This window comes from Lithobates pipiens, unplaced genomic scaffold (genome assembly GCF_037356315.1).
Source record: "Lithobates pipiens isolate NorthernLeopardFrog02 unplaced genomic scaffold, aLitPip1_a1.2 Scaffold_23, whole genome shotgun sequence".
Taxonomy (NCBI): domain Eukaryota; kingdom Metazoa; phylum Chordata; class Amphibia; order Anura; family Ranidae; genus Lithobates; species Lithobates pipiens.
The window spans coordinates 122,361,983-122,389,576 of NW_027507785.1; the positions used below are offsets into that span (position 1 = coordinate 122,361,983).

Genomic DNA, 27,594 nt, shown 5'->3' on the forward strand with positions numbered 1-27,594 from the left:
ACATAGCCTGCTTCTCCGCAATAAAAAATTGCTTGTTCAAAGTTAAAAATAAAATATAATAAATCGTAAGAAAAAAAAAAACCCTTAGCCCAACATGTTTCGCCCCTGGATGAGGATGTCATGGGTGCAATGTGAGAGGTGTTAAATGGAGTACATGGCACACGGTGGATAAATCCAGTAACCAGATCCATTTATTTGCTATAGTGTGAAAAAAAGAAAGAAAAAATTCGAGTTTAATCTAGGTAGTGTCAGAGTTTTTTTGGTAGGATAAAAAAACAAAACAAAAAAAAACAAAAACAAACAAAACACACCTGCACTATTGTTTCTTGGCCCTACTACAGATAAAAACAACAAATATTAGTGTTTTTCTGGTGGTAATTTATGGTAATAGCAAGGAATAGAACCAACTCAAATGCAACTAGAATCTCATTTAAAAAAAAAAAAAAAAAAAAAAAAAAACACAAAAACAATGAAAGGGAAGGCAGACAATATTATTCCAATCATTATATTAAAAGTAGTATACAGAAAATAAATACATAGACATGTGAAACTTTTTTTTTTGTTTTTTAAATAAATGTAAACATTAAGGAGACTGTCACCTTGCCTATGCACAGCAAAATGGCAGAATCGCCACAAACACCCCCCTCACCACGTTTATCTTGCCTGAGCTCTCTTGCTGACCCTTTATGCGTTGAATTCAGCAGCAACACTGCCTAGCACTTCTGGGAAAGGGTGAACAAGTTAGCTCCTGCCCTCTGATGCTGCTGGGACCTAGCAGCCAATTAATAGAACAACTGTCATATTACTGAGGGAGCGACTTTACTTCTTCCCTGGGTCACCACACTTTTAGGGTAGACAGACAGAGGAAGGACAGAAAAGAACAGAGGCAAGGTGTGTATAAGTAGGGCATGTTAACATTATTTTTATTTGCAAAAGGGAACTTTTGAGAATGAGGTAAAACAAAATAAAAATTCAATTTGCAAAGAATATACAATCATGTACAAAAATTTAAAAATATATATTTTTATTCTCATGTGATGTGCTGACTTCAATCATCCAATCCTATGCAAATCCTATTCCTTGTACATGGTCATGTATTTTTTTTTTAATGTGAATTTTCACTTTGTTTTGCCTTATTCATCAAGATAAGTGAAAAGCCATTTTGCAAAGTGAACAAGCACTACTCTTCATTAGTAAATCAGGATCAGTGTATTTTTAATATTAAAAAATTGCCTTTTAACTGAAATGATAATACAAACAACAACAACAACAACAACAACAACAACAACAACAACAACAACAGACGTTCAAATGCAAAGACGTATTTTTAAGCTCTACAATGTCTAATGAAGCAAGTGGAAAATTCTCTGTTAAATGTATTTCGAAAAAGGAATCCAAAAGAACAATGACACAACCCATTTAATGTGATCTGACTACGCAAAGTGAAATCTGACCACTATGTATAGCACCCCACCGCTGTATGCACTGCCTTATGAAATAAGCAATTTTGTTCAGAAAGTAAAACAGATTATTTTTTCTGCTGCAGATATACAGTACAGCAAGACTTTACAGGCAAATACCTAAATGGCACAACTATACAGGTAAGTATATGAACTTTGTCCTTAAGGCATCCCTGCTTGCAGCCATACAACCATTCTTCATCTTACGAATGCACTCAGCGGCCATAATTATTCCTATGGCGAGAGCTGTATTCTGCAGGACTGCTGTTGACTACAATGAGTACAGCTCCCCATGGGAATGAATAAGGCCACAGCACAAAGGCACAAAATGAAAAGTATGAATGAAGAAAGGCAGTGCGGCTGAGCAGGGCTGCACAGTGAGGATCGCTGCAATAACAGCAGTGGTAAATATCAGACTGGGGGGTGTACCAAAGGTGCAGTAGTCTTAATTTTCCCCTGAATAGTGCAAGGGTTCAACATTGATATTATTTTAACATACACATTGGTATAAGAGCAATATATTTTTGTATGCGACTTTGCCAGTTTACATGCTCTATAAAAAAAAAAAAATATATATATAAAAAGGAAGAAGGACAGGTTTATGGCGCTATACCTGTTTGCTATCAGCTGCATTTAAAGTATGTGGAATGCAATAGAAATTTATAGCCAGGCACTGCCTAAACGTTTTATACAATGCAATGCAAAAGCAGGCCCACCAAAAGGATGACTGACCAAGTACACTAACATTCATGGCAGGGTACAGGAGAAGAGTCCGAACCCAATGCCAATTGTCCATATGATCAAGAGCATGGAACTACACGTAGAAGGAGCTGAAAAAAAAAGTGTGTATTATAGGGTCTTAGAGGTGTTAATATTGTGCCACTCTTTTCCTGTCCATAATTGTCCCATGTCCTGCAATTTTTGCTATTGACGATTTCTCATGGACTATAAAAGTGTAAAATAGTTGACAAACTTAAAGTGCAAGTTTACCTTCATCAACATTTTCCAAAAAGTGTAGTGCACCCTCTTCCTCTCTGGCTGTAGCAGATAAGCTGAGCAAGAGAAGGAGGAAACTCACAAAATGCAAATGCTTGCAGTTTGAATGACCCAGAGTTTGAGCGGTTGTCGTTATTTTTCAGCTGTATGTGGAATGGGAGCAGGTGAAGCATTTGAAAGAGGAGTACTGGTATTTTATAGTCAGGAAACATGGAATTTCACAGGGGGCTTTTTGGAAAATGTCGCTGAAGGTGAACTTACCCTTGAATGAATTTGACACGATATAATTCTTACATTAAATTTTTTTTTTTTTTTTTTTTTTAAAGAAAGAGAGTGTAAAACTAGCATTTTCAAATGAAAAAGTTCAATTTGTAGAAAGTATATATAAAAAGTGGGTCCACTATGCCATATTTGCCAGCTACACAGACATTAACTGATGGCAAATGCAATTTGATCCTTCGGGCATCTTCTCAGCATTTACTTATTTTCTTCGCCCACTCAGGCTTTTCAGTTCTTCTAGCTCTTTTTCTTTAAGGTGTGATTCTGCAGTGGTCTCGGAGAGCTGTTACAAAAGAGACATAACACAAATAGATAATCTGTGAAATGTAGCGTTTTCTCAAATGAAGAAATGGTCACAAGGATCAGCACATTAGCATCTGTTGGTCATTTCAAAATCTGGTTAACTAATTGCAGTGAAAGCTGAAATGCTTGTGCAGACATATTCTGAAAGAATTGGTAGAAATTACAAAATATCATATATACGTTCTCTAGCATCTTGGACTTCAAAAATTTGAGTTGCTGCCCCAGAAAACAAACACACTGATTGGGAAGTTAGAATGATGTAGGAACTTGTAATTTGCATACTTGTTTCAGGTGTCTGCATAAAAAATTATTAAAGCCTTTGTCAGAGGAAGAAGATCACAGTGGCAGCCTCCAAAGTTTCCCTTTAAAGCTAGCTTCCAATTATCTGCCTTTTCAGGCTGTGGATGAAAATAGTATCCCAGGTCCCTTGCCTTCTGAGGCATGATCATGCACGTTCAGTAGACTAGCTCACTACAATTTAATAGTTCACGCTGGAACTTATCTCACTCTCCCACTGGAAAGTCAATTTCTACAGCCTCCTCTGCAGTAACAAGGTGCTGCAATCCTGGTCTCCCTACAGAAAAATGTATTTTTCCAGGCATCCAATATTTTCATTAGCCACTCAATATGCACAATGCCAATAAGACTGCAAGGAGTGCACTTCCTACATTCTGGAATACAACTAACACAACAGCAAGTTCCTGCCAAGCATGTCCTCGGGGACAAAAAAACTCATTGGTCAGGTGTCTGATATGGAAAATGAACATATGTAAAATATGTTTTAGTTATTTTTTTTTTTTGGTCTCTTACCATGTCTAGTAAGATGTCTACTTTCAGGCGAAGCAAGTTATTTTCTTCCTCCAGCTGTAGATTTCTTTTTCGAAGACGTTGGAGTTCTTTCTGTGATCCAGTTCCACCTGATTCTGTAATAAGAATATATTAGAAGACTAAAAAAAGAGAACAAACAAAAGCAAAATCAGCAGAAAGAAAGTAAAATTCTAGAAAAAAAACAGTGTAATCTGCATGTATAATCAATTTCATGGTTTTGTACTGCAACTACTTCAATACCGGGCACTTTCACCCCTTACCTGCCCAGGCAATTTTTCAGCTTTCAGCACTTGAATGACAATTGCAGTCATGCAACACTGTACTCCTATACAATTTTTGTTTGATAGATAGAGCTTCTTCCATCCAATATCAATGAATGGGACCTGACTTTGATCCTGACAATACCAGGCACTTTGTGCCTGGTATGAATCTTTAGGGGAAACTCCACGCAAAAAAAAAGTACATAGGGTTCCTCCAGACCCTTCGGCCTGGTATTGATTTTAAGGAGAACCCCCTACACCAAAAAAAAATAAAAAAATAAAATAAAAAGTGGGATCCCTCCCCCGCCAAAATCCATACCAGACCCTTATCCAAGCACGCTGCCCAGAAGGTCGAGAAAGGGGGTGTGGACAAGCGAGCACCACCCCCCCCCCCCCCCCGAACCCCTACCCATTCACCTAAAAAAAAAAAAAAAAAAAAAAAAAAAAGAAGAAGGAAGAAGTGTCAAAAATAAAACACAGTACACAGGTTTTTGACAAAGTAATTTATGAAAGCCGCTCTGGCGTCTCTTCTCCTTCCGATTTCTTCTCTCCGCCGTCTTCTCCCTCTGCTAGTTCTCTTCTCTCTCCGCCGTCTTCTCCGTGTTGGTTCTCCTCTCTCAGCTGTCTTCTCCCTCTGTTCTTCCTCTGATCTTCTCCCGATGCTCACTCCTGCTGTAATGCCAAGTCTGCCGTAAGCCATTACTTATATAACCATAGGGTGTGGCCACCCGGTGATATTACCTGGTGCCCCCCCTTGCGACGTCACTACCCGGTGCATAATGGGGCAGTGACGTCACATGGGGTGGGGCCTCCGAATTATGTCACCAGGTGGCCACGCCCCATGGCTAAGTAATGGCACACAGCGGGAGAGAGCATCAGGAGAAGATTGGAGGAAGAACAGATTAAGACAGCAGAGAGAAGGGAATCGGCAGGAGGGAGAAGACGGCGGAGAGTAGGGAACCCGGCAGGAGGGAGAAGACGGCGGAGAGAAGGGAACCCGGCAGGAGGGAGAAGACGGCGGAGAGAAGGGAACCCAGCAGGAGGGAGAAGACGGCGGAGAGTTTGGAGGGGAACTCTATGCAGCTTTTTTTTTTTCTTTTTTTTTTATGTGGCGTGGGGTTCTCCTTCAAGATCCTCAGATGACAAGTCGCATTCCAAAGTCGGATCAGTTAAGACGATGATACGACTTCAATGATATTCAATGGGCTGAAGTAGGCTCAAAGTTGGACCAAATTAGTGCAGGAACCTTTCTCAAAGTCAGACCAGTTAAGATGGCTCTCATAGGGAACCATTGATTTATACACGTCATGTGACATGTGCTCCTAATGTCTGAGTGTTTGTTGTAACAGTGTGAACCCAGCCTCAGACGTGATTTTCCTTTGGGAGTATTTCACCAAAAATTATATTTTTTATCATGGGGAAATCAGTACATTAATCACACAAGCAGCAAATTACATGTTCAGGGGTAATAGTATGCGAATTACTAAAGCGCTGCTGTGTACTAGATAAAGTTTCAGGGGTGTTCTGTACACCATCTGTATACAAAAAAGGAAAGGTCATTTTTAACAACATTCAGTTACAATAGGACTCTGGCTTCTGCAGGCCCCCACGTACAATTCAGGACTATTGGTCCTGCATTGTACATGATAATATAATTGTGTGGCCACAGCCCACAACACCTTATAGAAGAGGCTTTGGGGGACCAGTGGCACACACAGAGGGAGCCTGTTGGAGCAAGAAATAACTGATAGACAAGTAAATTTTTTTGTTCAACCAGCATCGCTGATCCATTGGGGAAAATCCGACAGGGTGGTTTTTACAATCCTACACATTGAATACAATGCAAATCTTTTATTTTAGATTTTTTTTTAAATTTAAATACACTTAAAGGAAATCTATGGTCACTCAAAGCAAACTTTAATTTTATATTATCAGCATTGTAATAGCAATGTTAGCTATGTTTGACAATTCAAAAAAAGCTTTCTTGAAAAATCATGAGCACTGCCTGTATGCCAGCCATCTTTTTCATCAGCTTGGATTCCCTGCATGCTTTGCAGCTTCTCCTCTTCAAAATTTCAATCTTACCCCAGCTTGGTGCCGCCCCCAGCCTCATGGGTGCGAGCTCCATAGCCTAACTAAAACGACAGGGACTTGCTCCAGTCAATTACATTAAGTAACCTGGTCGCTGTAAGGCGAGGGGCACGATAGTCCTCCCTTTGGGGAGGCCCTACTACACGTGATCGCCCAGAATGCGAATGCAGCACAGATATATGTGCAACATGTTTTGGGTACCTAGATATTCCCTCCCGATCAGTAGATAGCATTGTTGGTTAGATTGGAGCTCTTGGACACATATAGTTGATAACGGCTATTCGCATCACTCCATCACAGTATGTCTGGATAGACTTAAACAGTTTATTCTTAACAGTATATTTGGACTGGTGTGAGCTCTCATGATCCATTATTGTAAGTTCCAGCTGATTGTCATGTTGTTTTTTTATATGTTTGTTTGTATAATCTGCATTCTTTAAATAAAAAAAAAAAAAAAATTTCAATCTTTAAGGGCTACATATCCCATGGTGCTTTGCTGCCTGAAAGCATTGATTGCTTTACTAGCTCCTGAAACTCCTCGTTTCACCACCTCCATAGTTCAGAAGGCAGGCTCTGTGAATAAGAGGTGCCCACTCAAGCAACGTGAACATGTGTCAAAGAATTCAATAAATGTGTGGGGGGATCTTCACAAAGTAAGTTTATAAACTTCAAGATCATACAGGATTTTTAGAGTAGGCTAGAAATAAATATGATTTTACATTTTGATATAGATACTCTTAATTGTATTTATATCACACTTATTTGACAACCTAGCCAAAATGCTACCTTTGTATTGTGGTCTTTATGGAAAATATCTAACTTACTATATTGTTTTGAAGAATCATAACAAACTCCAATTTTCCTACTAATCGGCAAATAAAGTTTTGAAAATATATTGGCAAAACAGCTTACCAGCTATCCATTGTCCATTTTCAAATTTTAAACTTTGGCCTGCAATGCTGATACTTGGAGAACCATAATCTAGACCCAATTCCACTTCTTTGGTTGTTCGATCCAGCTACAAGACCAAAAAAAAAAAAAAAAAAGGGAATAGAAGAATAAAAAGTAGACCATAAGACAGGCAACAACTGAAACATACCTAAACTTCACAGCTGGTAATATTTCCAAAGGCATTTATTAACTGCAATTGATAATTAATGCATCAGTGACCAGTAGCAGCATATTAACCCCTTCGTGCTGCATTAGTGGCACCAGTGTCAGTGTTAATTAACCCCTTTTATGCTGCAGCATGAAGGGGTTATTAAACACTGCCACTGACCACTAATGCAGCATAAAGGAGTAATTAACACCTACACTGGTTCCACTAATGCAGCACAAAAGGGTTAATTACCACCATTGCCCACTAATAGGGAGAATAGTTTGAAATAACGCTACTACTGACCATCAGTGCAGAGAGGCACCGGAGAGCGGCGAGAGGGGGGGGGGGGAGGGAAACCCTTCCACCGCCTGTAAAAGCAATCTAGCGGCTAATTATCCACTAGGATTGCTTTTACAAAAACCAGTACCCCCTGCCTGAAAAGGCAGCCTGTAGCCGGGGTATACCACTTTAAAACCACAAACTAAATGTACATTAGCCGGTCATAAATGGCTTTTTTAAAGCAGAACTTCAGCTTAAACCTAACTAGCCTTAAAAATGCCCCTTCCCCTTCTAACAAACATGTTTAACCTATTTTTAGGCCACTCCAATATTGTCACATTAGCTCACCTGTGCGAGCCAGTGGCATATGCAGGGGAGGAGGAAGGACCAATAACAGCTGGGACATGGAAACCTATAGGTGATATAACTTAAGAAAGGGGGGGGGGGTGCAGAAGTTGATGCACCCCAGTGATTTTTGGTCAATTCCACGTTGCTTAGGTAGATCTCCACTTCTCAAAGGTGGTTTACCTCAGCTCTACAGTATGTAGCTGCTGCCCTCCTTGAAAACAATTGTTGGTACAAGTGAAATGTGCCAAAAGTGCTGCTGGAAACCTATTGATGTCACTCATCCAAGCCGCACAACTGTCAGGAAGTAAGTGGCTGAGACTGACAGGGCTTAATGCTCTCCAACTGAAGTGGATACACAGTAGCTGAGGTTATTCATACGTTGTTGTTGAAACACTGATTTAGTACAGGAAGCAGTACATTCTGGTCATTGGAAGTGAGACTGAAGATTTTCTTTTATTGTGGATTTTTCTGGGATTTATTCTAGTCAGTCGAGCTAGCTATTTAAACCCTTTTTACCCTTTATTGTGCTGCGGGATGTTTTTATATCTAAAAACTGAAATAACTGTAAAACAGGAGCACAGTTTACAGACACAAGAGGGCGCTGCCTACAGGAGATTGGACAATAGCAACAAAGCTGTTAGTCCCACTCCTATCATGCTCCAGTTTTGTGAAAAGCCGTAATAGGAGTGGATTATAAAACAGAGGAGTGTCTGTTTCATGGATTGTGTCCCTTACGGAAATTGGGCAGCCTACAGCTCAAAGTGTTGCCTAAAAGACCTTACGGCAAGGTGAAGGTGGCATCTAAGGAGGTTTGAACATCTGCCTGATAAAGTCTAGCAAATGTGTGAACAAAAAGACCAGATCGCAGCCTTATATGCTTGATGTTGAAAGACCCAATAGTCACTCATTAAATCAGAGGATTACACCTTGACAAGAAATACTTTTTTCTGTTCTGCCAGCTGACACTTAATTTGTGTGGATGGACTCCTCCCCCCGCTGGGATATTGTATTCTGACAGCTGTACCCACCACTGTCTCAACACACTGATCAGTGGCTGCCGCTGTTTCGCCACAATCGGCGACCCATCACATTTGGGAAGTGACGTTCCGCTGAGAAATTTTGCAGTGTGCATGCGCAACTTGCCCATATGATTCATCAGATTAAGCGACCCGTCAGAATGTGTAACGGAAGTGACCTTTATTCGCCGCCATCTTGCTACATCCCGCACTGCTCTACAGTGAGAAGAGGGAAAGCGGATATCTTGTTACACCCACTGGAGTTTTCTATTTTACACTTATTTTTACCAGTAAAGTGAGTTTATATAGTGAAATACAGTACTTAGAACTCTGACTGGTTAGATGTTGAAAACTTCTGTCAGATTAGAAAACCTGTGAGGGGGAGCAGGCTTGCCGCTGCCTTTAAAATTCAACATCTAACCAGTCAGACGGAGTTCTAAGTACTGTATTTCACTATAGAAACTCACTTTACTGTTAAAAATTAAGTATAAAAATGCACACCTCGGGTGGGTGTAACAAGATGTCCACTTTCCCCTTCTCAGTGTATGCTTACTGTAGAGAATTGCAAGGTATAGCAAGATGATTGCTGACGGGTCAGGGAATCCAGCGTCGCACATGCGCACTCCAGTGGATAGCCAAATGCAATGGGTCGCCATGTGTGAAGAAACACTGCCACTGATCAAAACACATTTCCCACCCTGTTCCTGTGACAGAAGTCGATCAAATGATCAAATTCTATGCTTGTAAAATACTCATGCCGCACGGTTTCAGGCATTCCCATTGAAGTCCATGGGGGGCCAACCTGTCTCCAGTCTGAAGCCCATGTACTTTGAGCGACATGGATTTTGCTGCAGGCAACAGAATGCTCAGATGTGAACAGGGGCCATTGAAATGAATGGGATTTGCCTTGCTGCACGTTTTAGAGCTTCAATCAGGAAATCGCTTAGGTGTGAATGGGGCCTTTAAAGGACCACTAGCATGAAAATATTTGATATAAATAACAGTATATGGTTAATACATATAATGGTGGCATGCAGTATATCAATTCCCTTTTTTTTTTTTTTTTTTATTTAAATGCCTTTATGTACCTTATACCTCTCTTCACATTTACACGCAGACTTTAAAGGGTTCACTTTAAAGCCACTTTGATCAAAACGTAACCATGGTTTTTTTAAAGTTTTCTTTGATCTTCCAAAGAAATATTTTCCAAAGTTCATGTATATAGTAGCCTTGTGGACTGAGTTACTATTCTTTATTTATATATTAGTAGGTCATTTATGCCTACAGAATGATGACTGATGTCAATACCACACAGACAGAAAAAAGGCTATACACTACTTAATAACGTACTGCGTGCAAGTTGGAAAGTGATGCAGATTTTCTAGGTGGCGTTTTCTTTGGGCTAAAAGTGTTCCCGAAGAAAGGCATTTTGCCCATTAGTCTACTGGACTCCAGTGCTTATCCAGAAATCCCCTCTCAATGCAGTTTTCCTAAGGAAAAAATAAAGCAATACAGTTACAAAAGAAATATTTATATTTTGCCACAGTCAAACTCAGGTCAAGTTCCCTTCTTAGCCCCTTAATTGGGTATTTCAGACTATCAATATCAGCTTCACAGTAAAAATATCTGATGATCAATCTTACATCATTAGTTGTATAATGGGATGTTATGTATAACTATAACTGAAAACCAGCTAGGCACCAAGTATAGCTCCAGGCAAAAATTTCCACAACCAAAATCTCCCCGACTCCACCATCCATGTCCCTCGCTGGTGTCACTTTGGGCACTCTAGTTTCTTGGCTGACCACTCGCCTCTACATGACGTCATCACAATGATCCAGACAAAATGTAGGTATGGACTGCACTTCTTGTAGTGTTCAACCTTGATAGCAGATGAGGTGTTTGTAGCCACACATTAACAGATGGCGCCACATAGACCACAGTAGAAAGAACATCAGCAGCACTCCAGTGCAAATAGTACACAATTTTATTGATGCAGTCACATATGTCACGTGTAGCCATGTTTCAGGTTTACGCAGGGTCTCCACCTCAAGGCAACAAAGGGTAACTATTTGCACCAGAAAACCAGTGAGGTTTCAATCTTTCTACTGTCATACCACTGATTCAGTCTGATTCCTAAGTCACCTAGATACTGGCATGGACAACCAAAGGAGGACTCAAGTATTCTGCAGAGAGGAGGGTAGAACTGACACTTGATAATGGATTTAGGTATGTGAGAGAAAAAGGTTTCTATAGTTTCTTTTTTTTAAACGAATTCAAACAATTTGTTGGAAGGGGGTGCAAAGGGTGATGGGGAGTTATCACCATTATTCAGTCGATCTCCTGCCAAAGCGTTTTAAATAATTTAAGACGATTCATCACATTTTCTAGCCACACTTCAGACCTAAGAACACAAAAAAGCAGCAAAAACCCCCCATAAAACGATATTTGTGTTAAACAAATATGATATATTTTACAGGAAACAAACACACACAATAAAAATGACATGCCCAAATGTAGAGAGGGGCAGCCAAAACTAGAAGTACACACTACTGCTTCAAATATAGAATAAAGGTCATCGGTTTTATCCCTTTAATCCATGGCCAAGATTTAAAGTGGATTACAGGATTCTTCTAGTGCAAAAAAAAAAAAAAATAAAAAAAAAAAACACGGGAAAACAGGAACACCCAATAGAAATATCCAGGCATATCCAATATTGCCAGATCCATAGACATGCAGAAGCTCTCCCTTTATTGCTCATGATTGAGATAGGATTGTAGCAGAGCTACTAGTTAGATACCTTTTACAGGTTTCCTGACATCCAAAAACGTAGTTGTTAGTTCCTTGATTTACATTACAATAGTAGTTAATGGTTGTCAAATTGCTGGGGTAGAGATGTTAAAGTTGAGTTCCAGTCATTTTTGTGTTCATTAAAAGTCAGCAGCTACAAAAATTGTAGCTGCTGACTTTTAATAGACACACACTCTTGTTCCAGGATCCAGCGATGTGGCCGCCAGAACCCTCGGGTTCTCTCTCTCCTCTCCCCAGCTTCAGCATTACAAGTGTGGGCACCCGGCTATGAGAGCTTGCGGCTTCACAACCGGGTGTACACTGTGTATGCGCGAGTCGTGCCACACCTCCTCAATAGTCGGGTAATCTTATAGGACCTGTGATGTGTCCCAGAAGATTGCAGGGAGGGGGAGGGGAGAGGAGAACTTCTGCTCAAATCGCCTAGGCTGTAGGTACTCATTGGGGGGTGGGGGAGGGCTGTGGAAGAGTGCTTAAAACGGAACTTCCCCTTTTGGGTGGAGCTCTGTATTAAAAGAGTATTTTATATGTATATTAGGCATTTTAACTAGGACAGGATAGAACCACAACGGTCACACCTCCCATTCTCCCCTGGATCAGAATTGATGCATTTTATGGCGGCTGGCGTGATTATAAGTGTAGGGTATCTACCTGACAATATAGGAACTATAAAAAATAAAAAAAAAGCTGGGTAAGCTAGATATAACAGATTAATTGGTTTATTGTAAAAAACTGTGTGTTTGTACTTCTTTTTGTGAAATACTAATTTACATAAGATGGGGGAGGGGTGCAGGGCGGGATCTGGAACCCCACTTGTTAAAGACTACTTCCAGATTCCAATAAACCCCCTGCCCGCAGACCCCCACAACCACAGCCCAAGGTGGGGAAGAGGCCCTGGTCCCCATCAACATAGGGACAAGTAGCTTTGGGAAAGGGGGGGGGGGGGCAGAGCTCTTCCTGCATGCTCAGATAAGGGTCTGGTATGGAATTGGGCCGGGGGAACCTTGGTTCTTTGTTGCTAAGTATTCCTTTCCTTGTCCTTTTTGGAGCACTTGTTGTCTGGGGTCACTTTTTTTGGGAACCCTTGTTTGGAATATCCTTCACAAACGCCGAGGAGATCGAACCCCTAGAAGATGCAGATACTCCCCCATCTGTAGAATCTGAAAATTCAGACTGGGTGTCTGACAGATCAGGGAAGTGGAAATTAACATGCCGCCGATTACCATGTCTGCATCTTCTCCTGTTCTTTAAAAAAATCGATTGTGGTCTCCCTGGTCTATTACGTGCGTAAACAGTTCCCTGTTCATAATCTTTTAAGTCTTTCAAATATTTATCTCTTTTAGTATGCATGATTTCCTGTTCCAGCTTATCAACAGCGCTCAGCATTTGGTGTAGAAAAAATAAATAAAAAATCTCAAGGGACTGGTAAACTTGCAAATATTCTTTCATAGTTGTAATTTCTTGGTTAAGGGTTTGCAATATAGTTTCATCTTGTGATACTATGAGCTCCATAAGTTCCAAGGAACATTTAGTGAGGATGGTATTCCAGCTAGCAAGAAAATCATCCGAATAAACAGTGGAAGGGAACTTTTTAATCCAAAGTCCTCTGTGGATCATAGACTTAAAAATATACTGTTTTAATCAAGTAAGATCCCACCATATCCTAGTCTGTGAGTGAGCAACAAAAAGAACCAAGTATCCGAGAGAAGCAAGAAACAATAAGGACTCTAGCACAGGTGAGCTCTCACACTAATGTCAGTAATGTTATTAATTTGACTGATGTTTTCGTATCTGAGATTTCACTTTTTGTCAAAAGGAGTGTCCATTGCTCCCCACTACCATTTTCATATTTTCTCAACTCCTTTGGATGTGAATAGGTTTGTTTGTAATATCCTGTTAAGAACATTTCCCTGTTGATTTAGAGTCGGATGCAGCACCTCAGGAGTTCATTTTAAATGACACAGATTCCTCTGACACTTAATTTTCAAATGTATTGCCAGATCCACTCGAGAGACTCCAGTCCGATTCCTCTGGGGGTATGTACGGTATAGACAAGGATGATAGGGCAATAAATATTTTTATCCCATTAACACACGAAGTTCAGCGGTAGAAATGTTTCAACAGTAAGGCTACTTTCACACTGGGGCATTGGGGGCGGCGCTTTACCAACGTTTTTGCGAGACTTTTCGGCTGCTAGCGGGGCTCTTTTAATGCCCGCTAAAAGCCGAAAAAGGGTTAAATGCGCCTGCAAAGCGGCACTTTCCTGACTCTTCGGTGGCGCTGCCCATTAATTTCAAGGGGCTGGGGCACTGTAGGAGAAGTGTATATAATATAATTCAAAAGCAACTGTCCCAGCTCCTAGATACTGGAAAGGAAATGGGGGTTTTGACATCCAAATTAGCAGATGCCCTTATGGTGGATTGTCCAATTATTCCGGTCTTTCACCATTTACCTAAAGGTGCACAAAGGTGATACTCAAGTTAAGTGATGACCGATAGCTGCAGGTATTGGTTTCCTACTTGAAAAACTTGGGGAATGGATGTACCAATACCTACAGCCACTGGTAAAACGACTGCCAGGCTATATTAAAAGGACACATCCACAGTGTTGTCTCACACTAAAAACATTAGATGGCAGGAGTCATATTTATGGGTCACTTAGGACTTTTGGCCTTTATATTCATGCATTCCTCCCAATTTGGCACTAGATTCCTTGAGATTCCATCTACACTATTATAGTACAGAGTTGAAAGAGCTTTTTGTCATGTCAGTTGATTTTTTTACCTGAAATGTAGAGGAGCCTCTATGGGTGCCAAATTTTCACCATCCTTGGCAAACCTGTACATGGGCTGGTAGGAGGAGTTCCTGTTCTCCCATTCCAATTGAATGTGCGGGTGCCATTAGATGGTACAGCAGGTTCATTGATGACCTCATACTTGTATGGGATGGAGGCGTTATAGATCTGTCTGCCCTCACGTCCTATGTTAATACTAATCACCTTCGTTTGGAGTTTAGCCATGAGAGTAATTGTAGCATGATTAACTATTTAGATGTCACTCTTGTGGAAGACCATACAACAGGCACTGTTTACACCCATACATTCCGCAAAGAATGCGCTGTAAGTCGTTATCCCTGGCAAGGAGTTGTCACCCCTCCCACACCATACGTTCCATTCCTGTGGGGGAATTTATCAGAGCACAACTGAATTGTTCCAGCACAAATAGCTTCTTGCAGAAATGTAATATCACCTTGAGGCTTAAAGAGGGGTTACCACGATTGGCACATCGATAGGGGGTGTCACAATAGCCAAAAACAGAGATAGATGCACACTCCTTATCAAGACAAGCAACAGGAATTTGTCTGAATTTAACAAAAGTAATCCTGTCACTTTTGTGAACACCTTTTCACAAGAATTTAACCAAATTAAAAAAGGCATTATATCCAAATAAATTTCATTATAATTATTATAATAATACATTTCTGCAGACAAGGATCTTGTTTCTGTGCTTTCTAAGGGCTACCTTTTGTCTCCTAACCTTTTTCAATCTGGTGGTATCAGACATACATGGCTAAACACTCATCGCTCTCACTGTGGCCTGCGAACCTGCCATTACTGCCATGTTAACATGTATAACAAAACCAGAACTTTCTAGTTCCGCCTAAGGGGCAGTCCCTTAGGTAACAACCCCCCAGCCTATATATTTTATAGGAGGGGGGGCGTGCTCTGTCCAGTTCAACCTGAGTGAGTGTCCACCCCTATCCCTGTACATTGCACACTCACATTGGTCCCTACCCTGAAGGAGCTCACAATCTAAGGTCCCCATTCATATACTAGGGCCAATTTTGGACAGAAGCCAAATTAACCTACCTGCATGTCTTTGGAGTGTGGGAGGAAACCCACGCAGGCACAGGGAGAACATGCAAACTCCAGGCAGGTGGTGTCGTGGTTGGGATTCGAACCAGTGACCCTTTTTACTGCTAGGTGAGAGTGCCAACCACTACACCACTGTGCCGCCCTTTTTAAGTCAGTGAACTACAGAGAAAAGGATTTTACGGCGGGTAAAAAAATCCTAATTTTTTTCTTACATTCACCGACTGACACAGCTCCTTTCTTAGAGCATCGGGACGTCCCAAAGCAGTGCCAAAACGAGGGGTGGGAAACAGCATAAAAACTTCACCCACAATTACCCGCAAAAAACAGAGTGCTCCTCAATCTGGGAGTCACTACCTTACAAACTGCCTCAAAAAACTAGCGGTAACAAATGCAACAGTGCATTTACTTAACAGTTTTTTGTCAAAAAAATGAAAAAAAAATAACTTTAAGTGCAATTATTCGGCCGCCTGCAAAACAGGCATCGGCCGATGCACTGACATCTACCTTGTATAATTTTGTAAAGGTGTGAAGAGACGACCAAGTCGCCACTCTACACACTGGAGCGACAGACGCTTGATGTCAGAAGGCCCAAGACGTTCCAATTGCCCTGGTGGAATGAGCCGTGACCAGAAAGGGGTGGCACCTGCCCCTTTAAGGCTTAGGCCTGTACTACAATTTGTCCGATCCACTTGGAAATGGTGGCCGACGAGACCGCCATGCCTTTCTTTGGACCAGCCACCGAAACAAACAGGGAGTCTGACTTCCGAAAGGGAGCCATAGCATTAGGATGCGTCGGTTTAGGACACAGAGATGGTAACACAATGTCTTCATTAATGTGGAACGCCGAAACCAGCTTCGGCAGAAAAGAAAGTTGCGGACGCAACACCACCTTCTCCTTGTGGATAACCAGATAGGGCGACTTGCAAGACAAGGCCGCCAGTTCCGAAACCCTCCTGGCCGATGTAATGGCCACTAGGAAAACCACTTTCTGGGAAAGAGTCGACAGAGGGATATTCTCAAACGGCAGTTTCTGAAGCGCCAATAACACTGGGGGTAACAGCGGACGCACCGGAGGAACTACATGTCAGACCCCTTGAACAAAAGTGCTCACTAGAGAGCGAGACACCGGGGGGGGGGGGGGGGGGTAGGGGGGGTCACTGAAAAAAAGACAGCCAAGGCTGATATTTGTCCTTTAATGGTGCTTAAGGCCAATCTCTGGTCTATGCCTCGCTGTAAAAACAGCAGGATCCTGGATATAGAAAAAGGAGTGTGGACGCCATCCTTTCTCCTCACACATGGAGATGTAGGCCTTCCAGGTACAATAATATATCTTCCGAGAAGAAGAAGATTTCCGTGATCTCAACATAGTTGGAATCACTGAGTCCGAAAGGCCCTGGTTCCTCAACACCTGGCTCTCAATAGCCATAGCATTAAAAACCAGCAATGGTAAAGCAGGATGGAGAAATCGGACCTTGGAGACAGAAGGTCCTCTCAGTATGGCATCCGCCACCAGGCGCACTAGGTCTGTGTACCAGGGATGCTGGGGCCAATCTGGGGCAATCAGTATTCCTGGAATTCTCTCGGTTTTTCTCTACGGAGCAGACGTGGTAGCAGTTTTAGCGGAGGAAAGGCGTACATCAGTCGGTACCGACCCTACAGAGCCACCAGGGCATCTGACACATCTGTCCAAGGATCTCTTGTCCTGGACATGAATCTCAGCACCTTCCGATTGAGACGGGAGGCCAGAAGATCCACATCTGGAGTGCCCCATCACAGGCACAGTAGTCTGAACACCTCCGGATGCAATGCCCATTCTCCTGGGTCCAGCATCTGGTGACTTAGTTAGTCCGCCTGCCAGTTCTCCACTCCCGGGATGTAAATGGCGGGCCTGTCGCTCTACCCACTGAAGGATGTGAGCGACCTCCCGTGCTGCAGCCGAGCTTTTTCCTCCTTGATGATTGACATATGTCACTGCCGTGGCGTTGTCTGACTGGATCCTGATCGGACGTCCTCAAAGTCTTATCGACCATGTGGAGAGGCAAAGCCTGATCACTCGCAGCTCAAGCACACTGATCAGCAACTTGGATTCCTCTTCTGACCAGAGGCCCTGGGTCGACTGAAAGTGGTTGTAAACCCTTACAAACCACTTTGACCTACAGGTAAGCCTAGAATAAGGCTTACCTGTAGGTCCAAGAAATATCTCCCAAACCTATACGGTTTAGGAGATATTTGCCCGAAGACGGGCACCGCTATCTACGGCGCATGCGCCGTAGACAGCGGCGCGCAGGCGCACTGAGCGGGGCATCGTCGATGACGGCAATGCCGCGAGTCTCGGCTCCCGTGCGTATACGCGGGAGTGACGTCATTGCTGCTCCAGCGAATCACAGCGCCGGAGCAGCGAGACCCACGGAGACCCACCAAGAAGATGGACGCTCGGAACTACAGGGGACAGCAGTGACTTCGCTGGCTCCTGTGTCAGGTAAGTGACACATAATGGACTACTATACGATGCATAGTAGTCCATTATGCTTTGCCTTTACAGGGAATGAAAGAGGAAGTAAACTCATCAGGGTTTACTTCCTCTTGAACTCCCATTACTCCACCCAAGCCGGTTAGGCTGGCGTCCATTGTGATCACTGTCCAATTCAGAGGACCGAAGTTCCGGGGATCTCAGCCACCAGAGCATGGAGTCCCCGACGGACTGGTTCACCTGAATCTCTCCTGATCCAGGGATAATGGAGATTTGTCCCATTTTTTCAAGATCTCCTTCTGCAAGACTCTGGTGTGAAACTGGGCATATGGTACTGCCTCAAAAGAGGCCACCATGAGTCCCAGGACTCGCATGCAGAAGCTCGGCGACGACCACCTGCGGTTCATTTGCAGTTTTACCGTGGCTCTGAGAGTAGGGGTGCACCGAATGGGTTTTTTTTTTTGGTGCCGAAACCGATACCGAAAATGAAAAATACAGTAGGCCGAAAACCGAAACCAATACCGAAACAGCACCAATACTGAAACATATTTTAAATAAAAAAAAATATTTTTAGGAGATGGCCAGAGACTGGGGACATGGTACAGAAGATGGTCAGACACAGGAGGACATGGTACAGAAGATGGTCAGAGACAGAGGACATGGTACAGGAGATGGTCAGAAACTGCACACATGATACAAGAGATCAATGCAGCCTCACCAGTGCTCGTCAGATGCAGCCAGCCAGTGTCCCCCATTTGCAGCCAGAGTCCCCTTATTGCAGCTAACCTGTGAAGGGAAGAGAGGAGAGCCGCCTCCGTCGCCTATTTGACCACAGCGCCGGGAACATCACAGCTTTCAGTTCAATAGCTGTGTTCTCGGCCGCGTGCCGTCACCTACAGCCCCTCCCCCTTGTCCGGGCACTTTGATAGACAGATCACCCGCAGGATTGGACGGATGATCTGTCTATCAAAGTGCCCGGACAAGGGGGAGGGGCTTACGTGACGGCGCGCGGCCGGGAATACACAGCTATTGAAATGAAAGCTGTGATGTTCCCGCGCTGTGATCAAACAGGTGGTGGAGGCGGCTCTCCTGCACTATAGCATGATATAGCTTTTCATGATGGGCGGCACCAGGGACGGGGGCGGAGCCCCGTCCCCTACCCAGGCCACGCCCCATTTTCGGCTCCATTATCGGCTGTTTTTGTCTTTCGGCAAATTGCCGAAAAGGGCATTTTCGGTCGATATGTTGTTTCGGCGGCCGAAATCTCGGTGCATCCCTATCTGAGAGTTTGCAGCTTGTCTGAAGGGAGAAACACTCTCGCTTCCATGGAGTCTAGCAGTAAGCCTAGGTACTCCAGGCGCCAAGTCGGTACAATCACCGACTTTTTTTAGGTTCAACAGACACCCAAATTCCTGCAGGGTCTGCATGGTGATCGCCACATCCTCCTCTAATTCTGAGGTGGAAGATGCTCTCAGGAGATCGTGATCCCCCGTTGTCGCAGCAACACCAAAACAAGAGCCAATACCTCGGTAAAGATTCAGGGGGCTGATGCCGAGCCAAAAGGGAGAGCCACAAACTGGTAGTGGGCTTCCCCAACTGCAAAATCGCAGAAACTTCTGATGCTGAAGGCATATGGGAATGTGCAGGTACGCATCCTGGAAGTCCAAAAGACACCAGGGAGTTCCCCTAATGGAGTGCAGAGACTACTGAGCGAACTGATTCCATTCTGAACCTCTGTACTTTTACAAAGCAATTGAGGGCTTTTAGGTCCAAGATTGTAGTCCCCTAAAAGGAATGGGTACGTCCAAACAGGTTTGAGTAGAACCTCTGGAACCTATCACCCCATGACTCAGCAGGTCCCTTACCGCCCCCATTAGGGCCTCCGGTGAGCCAGAGTATGGGTATGCTGGAGGGGAAGAATCTGTTTGGTGGCCAAGAGAGAAACTATCTTGTAGCCAGAGGAAATCAGATCGTAGACCCATTGGTCGGACAGCTGAGAGGCCCATCGGGCTGCAAACTCCCGAAGGCGACCCCCCCACCCGTGTTGCGGGTGAAGGCAAACCTTCATGCGGTAGTACTTTTGCTCGCAGGCTTGTTAGGCTTGCGGTTCTGAGGACGCTTTTGTCCTTCAGAGGTCGTCCTGTTGGGCTGGGGACATTTAGCCAAAGCCCCGGACGGACGAAAAAGCTGTTTGTGAGTGGAAAAGGAGGGCCCTTGCCTACGGCGTGGCTCCTTAGTCTTCCTGGCCTGTGGGAGTAGGGTACTCTTACCACCTGTGGCATTTTTAATGTCATCCAATGAGGCTCCAAAGAGCCGCTCACCAAGGAAGGGTAAAGCCGTCAGGGCTTTTTTTTTTCTTTTTTTCTTTTTTAAGATACCTGGTCAGCCAACCAGCATTTTAGCCAAATTAGGCACCTCAGCACCACTGCAGACACTGAAGCCCTGGATAACAGAGGGAGGGTATCCAGGGCCGCGTTACAAACGTACTTAAGGCCTTGCACTAACTGGTATGCTAGTTCCACGCAGACAAGGGAAGTCTGTTCCCCCAATTCGTGGTGCAAAAGTTTTGCCCACTTAGTAAGTGTCTGTGACACAAGTGCGGATGCCAGTACATTGCTGACCCCACAACCGTAAACAAGGAACGAGCCACTGCCTCGGCCTTCCTGTCCATGGGGTCCTTGAAAAAGGAGGGCCAGCTTAAAAAAAAAAAAAAAAAAAATGTAAAAGTCAGCAGCTGCAAACACTGTAGCTGCTGACTTTTAATAAGCAGACTTACCTGTCCAGGGTGCCCTCGATGTCGGCCGCCCAAGGCTGACCCGTCCCTTGGCTCTCAGGTCCCGGCGCCGCCATTCCAACTAAGGGAAACAGGCAGTGGAGCCTTGCGGCTTCACTGCCCGTTTCCTACTGCGTATGCGTGAGTCGCGCAACGCTTTGTGAAAGGGGCGCGCTGTGTTCTGGGACACACAGTTCCCAGAACACACAGCGCTCCATTCCCCAGAAGATGCCACGCGTTGGAGAGAAGACCGAACATCACCGCGGAGTAGGAAGAGGAAGATTAGGACGATATGCCTAGCAACAGGCATTTCTGGCAAGTTTTAAAAAAAAATGGTTTTCTTTTTTTTCAGATTTTTTGCTAAATTTTAGTGTACTTTTGTTTTTCAGGGTGGCCCTCCACTTTAAAAGGCAGGAGTTGTAGATGGATGTATAAACCGATACTGATTTTTTTTTTTTTTTTATGAGCAAAAACGTGACTGAACGGATAAAACTCGTGTGAAATTACCTCAAGGCCCCTTTTACACGGGCTTTCTGATCAGGTCTGCCTGCAAAAACCAAAAGGCGGACCTGATTGGAGCCTCTATTCACTCCTATGGAGCAGCGGAGACATGTCCGCTGACACTCACTGCCAATCCGATCCTGTCCATGAAATCCAGATTGATGGTGACCCCAATTTCTATCCGTCTGGTAGGTCAGATGAAAATGGACAGACGGTCCATATTGTTCTGATCTCCCCATAGAGGAGAGCAGGACTCTGACAGGTCCATCTCTGCACAGTAAGCAGAGACGGCATTGTCATCAGCCTGCTCAGCAGGGATCTGCAGATCAATCCCCCACTGAGCAAGCGGAATCTGCCAAGTGGATAAGCCCATGTGAAAGGACCCTGAGGGAGGGTAATAACGTCCATCAGTTTGTTCTCAACCTGTGTCCCATTGGGAGATTTCTATCTACTCCCTGTTTCAAAGCCAAAACAGTAAGTGGAAGGAAATCCCTCCAAAGCAAAGGAATCCCCTTTTGTCCCTAATGATAAGATCCCCCTCCCTAGTCCTGTTCTGGTGACAATTAGGGGTGCAACGGATCAAAAAACGAACAGTTTGGATCGTTCCTCGGATCAGCAAATCATAATTGAATTTACAAAAATCTGTGAAAATTCCACCAACATATAGTCCCCACTGTAATATCCACGTCATCTCCCCCACTCACTGTAATATCCACAGACATCTCCCCACTGTATACAGTATAGGAAGACACCGCCGGGTGTACCAAGATGGCCACCGCTCCGGAGCCAAGCCGAAGCCGCAGCCTTTCCTAAGGCCGAGGCAGAGGAGCGTTCCGCGGATCACGTGGTGTGCCGATCCAAACAGGTTGACCCGTTCGGATCGGTGACGATCCGTTGCACCACTACTCGTAATCAAAAAATGAAATTGGAAAATTAAAACCAAGGGCTGTACTGTAAGAGGCAGGGTGTGCCCTGAATCTAAACAAGGTGCCACCATCCCCAATTTCATATAGAACATAGAAGCAGTTTTTGGGTGTATGGGACTCCAATAATCACAATATATATATATATATATATATATATATATATACACATATATACAGTGGTGTGAAAAAGTGTTTGCCCCCTTCCTCATTTCCTGTTCCTTTGCATGTTTGTCACACTTAAGTGTTTCGGAACATCAAACCAATTTAAACAATAGTCAAGGACAACACAAGTAAACACAAAATGCAATTTGTAAATGAAGGTGTTTATTATTAAAGGTGAAAAAAAATCCAAACCATCATGGCCCTGTGTGAAAAAGTGATTGCCCCCTTGTTAAAACATACTATAACTGTGGTTGTCCACACCTGAGTTCAATTTCTCTAGCCACACCCAGGCCTGATTATTGCCACACCTGTTCACAATCAAGGCATCACTTAAATAGGAGCTGCTTGACACAGTAAGGTCCACCAGAAGATCCTTAAAAGCTACACATCATGCCGAGACCCAAAGAAATTCAGGAACAATTGAGAAAGAAAGTAATTGAGATCTATCAGTCTGGAAAGGGTTATAAAGCCATTTCCAAAGCTTTGGGAATCCAGCGAACCACAGTGAGAGCCATTATCCACAAATGGCGAAGACATGGAACAGTGGTGAACCTTCCCAGGAGTGGCCGGCCGCCCAAAATTACCCCAAGAGCGCAGCGACGACTCATCCAAGAGGTCACAAAAGACCCCACAACAACGTCCAAGGAACTGCAGGCCTCACTTAAGGTCAGCGTTCATGCCTCCACCATCAGGAAAAGACTGGGCAAAAATGGCCTGCATGGCAGAGTTCCAAGGAGAAAACCACTGCTGAGCAAAAAGAACATCAAAGCTCGTCTCAATTTCTCCACAACACATCTTGATGATCCCCAAGACTTTTGGGACAACATTCTGTGGACCGATGAGACAAAAGTGGAACTCTTTGGAAGGTGTGTGTCCAAGTATATCTGGCGTAGAAGGAACACTGCATTTCATAAAAAGAACATTATACCAACAGTAAAATATGGTGGTGGTAGTGTGATGGTCTGGGGCTGTTTTGCTGCTTCAGGACCTGGAAGACTTGCCGTGATAAAAGGAACTATGAATTCTGCTGTCTACCAAGAGATCCTGAAGGAGAATGTCCGACCATCTGTTCGTGTACTCAAGCTGAAACAAACTTGGGTTCTGCAGCAGGACAATGATCCTAAACACACCAGCAAGTCCACCACCGAATGGCTGAAGAAAAACAAAATGAAGACTTTGGAGTGGCCTAGCCAAAGTCCTGACCTGAATCCTATTGAGATGTTGTGGTATGACCTTAAAAAGGCCGTTCATGCTCGAAAACCCTCTAATGTAACTGAATTAGGACAATTCTGCAAAGATGAGTGGGCCAAAATTCCTCCAGGACGCTGTAAAAGCCTCATTGCACGTTATCGCAAACGCTTGGTTGCAGTTGTTGCTGCTAAGGGTGGCCCAACCAGTTATTAGGTTTAGGGGGCAATCACTTTTTCACACAGGGCCATGATGGTTTGGATTTTTTTTCACCTTTAATAATAAACACCTTCATTTACAAATTGCATTTTGTGTTTACTTGTGTTGTCCTTGACTATTGTTTAAATTGGTTTGATGTTCCGAAACACTTAAGTGTGACAAACATGCAAAGGAACAGGAAATGAGGAAGGGGGCAAACACTTTTTCACACCACTATATATATATATATATATATATATATATATATATATATATATATATATATATATATAAAAAAATATCTAACTTTTAAATTAAAATACTTAAAATAAATGTCTGAACTCCTAGTAACAACAGTTGACTTATCGACATGTCCATCATAATGTAATAACGGCCATCAGAGTCAACTGTTAACAAGGAGATCCGCCATTGATTTGACAAGTTTTATTTATGCAACAATAGAATTATTTTTTGCCTTCAGTATTTCTCTTCCTGGTCCAAGTTCTATTCACTTTCTATATGGTTCATTATTCACTCAGATTGGATTTCAGTCTCATTCTCTGTCATCTTCCACTCTTTTAGGGATCTTGCCCTTTTTGTATGTCCTGGTGCCCGACTTGCCCGCCGCCATCAGCCCCCAGTTGAAACCTAATCTGTGGAGGCTGCTCCACATTGCTGGAACCCTGGATACACTGATTTAATCTATTATACATCTATACTTTTGAAGTATCAACTGATGCGCAAGTATGTTTTGTGCACATCAGTTAACTTACTCCAATTTTAGTAGTCCCGAGATGGAAATCGACTGGTTGTTAAATTTTTTGTTTCCATGAACACACACAAACCCAATCTTTACTCCTGAGGAAGTGCGTGCTGTCCCATGAAACACTACAGATGTTACAAATTAGGAATCAAGTGTTTTTTGCAATAATGTCTATACATTAATATTAGAAATATGTATGTATATTGGTGATATGTTTTTATGATGATAAAACTAATATCAGATTCTGTCTGTTTTTATAAAATATGAAAGAAATGTTGCATTTTTATTATTTGGTATCACTCAGTAAACTCCCATGGGCAAATTTTTTTGCCCATGACAGAGCCTATTCTGGTGTCGGTCACAGAAGGCAATGTCAGCTGCTCTCTTGTTTCTTGTAGCAGTAATGTACAGTCTTTCTGTGATGGGTGTAGTGTGTTTGCCACTTGTCTAGGAATGGTCAAGCAGACACAGCGGATGGACATACAAATACAAAGCGAGTGATGTGAGTGTAGTCAGATAGTAGTGGATGAGGAGTGATATAGTAGGGATGAGGATGAGTGATTATTATTAGAATTATTATTCATGAGGCAAGAGTTCGCTAGCTGGTATGGAATGCAAACTCCTCTATCCAAAAAACAAATTATTCTCGCAGCAACTTGGTTCATCCAAAGCTCACCGCTGGATGTACCAAAATGGCCGCCGCTCCGGAGCTAAGCCGAAACCACACCCTTTCCTAAGGCCGAGGCAGTGAAGTGCTCGACGGATCACATGGTGTGCCGATCCGTTGACGATCCATTGAACCACTAGTGACAACCAAATATTTTGAATTTTTTTTCCCCACTCTTGGGCTCATTTACACTTGCTTCAACACATTAATGGCTAGTTTACACTTGCTTCAAAACAAGGCCTCGGACAGGCTTTGTTAAAGCTCTCTGAATGCCAGTTAAAGCCCGTCACTAACTAAAATGGTTAGCTTACAGTCCTGTTTAGACCTTGCTTTTACCTTGGGTTCATTTCAAAAATTATAACCCATGTAGCTTTAGTGGTGCTTCAAAGCATCTTCAAAGCCTCCATAGAAGTCTATGGCAAAGCTCGCTTGAAGATTAGGTGGGGTGTAGGTTGCGCTATGGAGCCCTAAACTTGAATTCTAACAAATATGTAGTGCGAAGTCAGGTAAGAGCAGCCTCTATTTATTTCCACCCATATTCCCTCCTCCTTTTTATGACACAAATATTGGCACATGTAGATCTATTGGCACTTGCACTTTATTAATAACAGCATATTGTCATAGCTGTTTATGGTATATGGATAAGCATCTCATATATTATGTTTTTATTTCACCATTTTTGTTTAATTAGCCAGCACGCTGAGAATTTTATGCAATTAGAGCCTTCACCCACAGGTTTTCAATAGTAAACGGCATAGAGTATATGGTTGAATATTTTTTATTTTGATGATTGTACCCTACCATCCACATCCAATTGCAAGCACATTGTGGATTATATGTAATTAAGCCCTCATCTAGACGTCTGTAGTAGTAATTGGTATAGCGCCAGATCTAAAGCTCGCTTGAAGCCCCACAAAGACCCATCCAAGCTCCATCGAAGCACCAAGCAAAAGCAAGGTGTAAACAGGACTGTAAGTTAATCATTTTATTTCACGACAGGAGCTTTGAATTGCGTTCAGAGAGCTTTAACAAAGTGTATCCGAAGCCACGTTTGGAAGTGTAAACTAGCCCTTAGTGATAATGGTAAATAGGAAAAATAGAGAGGATGAATCTCCCTAAGGGCTAGCTTACACCTGCTTCAAAACATGGCTTCGGACACACTATGTTAAAGCTCTCTGACCGTCAGTCAAAGCCCATCACTAAATAAAATGTGTTAGTTACAGTCCTGTAGTCCAGACCTTGCTTTTGCTTTGATGAGGCTTTGGTGGTGCTTCAAGCATGCTTTGCCATAGACTTCACTTCCATGGAGACTTTCAAGAAACTTTGAAGCTACATGGTGTACAATTTTTGAATCAAAGCCAACGCAAAGCAAGGTGTAAACAGGACTGTAAGGTCACTTTCATACTGAGGCGCGTTACAGGCGTTTTAGAACAAAAAAAATAGCACTTGTAAAGCACATCTGCTTTCACTCCAGTGCGAAAGCCTGCAAAGTGCATCAGCAGCTGTGCTTTGTGGGCGCATTTTTCCCTTGAGGGGTTAAAAGCATGGCGCTATACCGCTACTGCCTCAGTGTGAAAGTGCCCTAAGCTAACCATTTTATTTAGTGACAGGAGCTTTGACTGGCATTCAGAGAGCTTTAACAAAGCCTGTCGGAAGCCATGTTTTGAAGCAAGAGTAAACTAGCCGTTAATGTGTGTTGAAGCCGAAGTGTAAATGAGCCCTTACAGGGGCACAGACAGCGACAAAAACCTGACAAGTCTGATCCCTCTACTCACTATACAAAAACTAAAGACAAGTTATACTGATATATATTTCTTAAATACATTTTTTTTGGAGGCTGATCACCAGTAATCTAGACTCACTGGACACAACACTAGCAATCTATATCAAGCAATAACATCATTAGGAACACGTCACATATAATCAGCTGCACACAGAGCTCACATAGAAGAACTGCATGCAGTTCTGATGACAAGCATCAAAGAAAGGCTGAGATAAAAAAAACGCCCTCTAGGAAAACGTCCATTCAGAACAAAATTACAAGCAAAACAAAGCTCTCATCACTCATAAAGTTACCTCACTACTCACCCCACTCCAACCAAACCGAACACTCCAGTCTGCTCAACTCACTAACTGCCTCTCACGCTGCGCATGTGCACGGCACAGTCACAACCACATGCCGAGGACGGGTTGGAAATAAGCACGAATCCGCTTCACTGGCTGTACAACGTCTAAATGCTTCTAATTACAATATTTAAGAAAGCTAATTTATATTTTGAATGCATTCATATTTTGAATATCCTAGA

The 27,594-nt window shown here is 43.0% G+C and overlaps 1 protein-coding gene across 2 annotated transcripts; it reads right to left on the bottom strand.

Moving 5' to 3' along the window:
- Positions 1-173: 173 nt before the first annotated feature.
- Positions 174-27,466, bottom strand: CBY1 (chibby 1, beta catenin antagonist). 2 transcript variants are annotated; one of them, XM_077452296.1, is made up of 5 exons: positions 27,377-27,466; positions 10,310-10,449; positions 7,130-7,235; positions 3,849-3,961; positions 174-3,018 (listed from the first exon to the last, which is right to left on the bottom strand). In XM_077452296.1, the coding sequence occupies exons 2-5, from the start codon at positions 10,394-10,396 to the stop codon at positions 2,938-2,940; spliced, it is 387 nt and encodes a 128-aa protein (XP_077308422.1). In that variant the 5' UTR covers positions 10,397-10,449; positions 27,377-27,466; the 3' UTR covers positions 174-2,937. The 2 variants fall into 2 exon arrangements, with proteins under 2 accessions (XP_077308422.1, XP_077308423.1); XM_077452297.1 differs by having other exon boundaries at positions 27,365-27,460.
- Between the last annotated feature and the right edge of the window lie 128 nt (positions 27,467-27,594).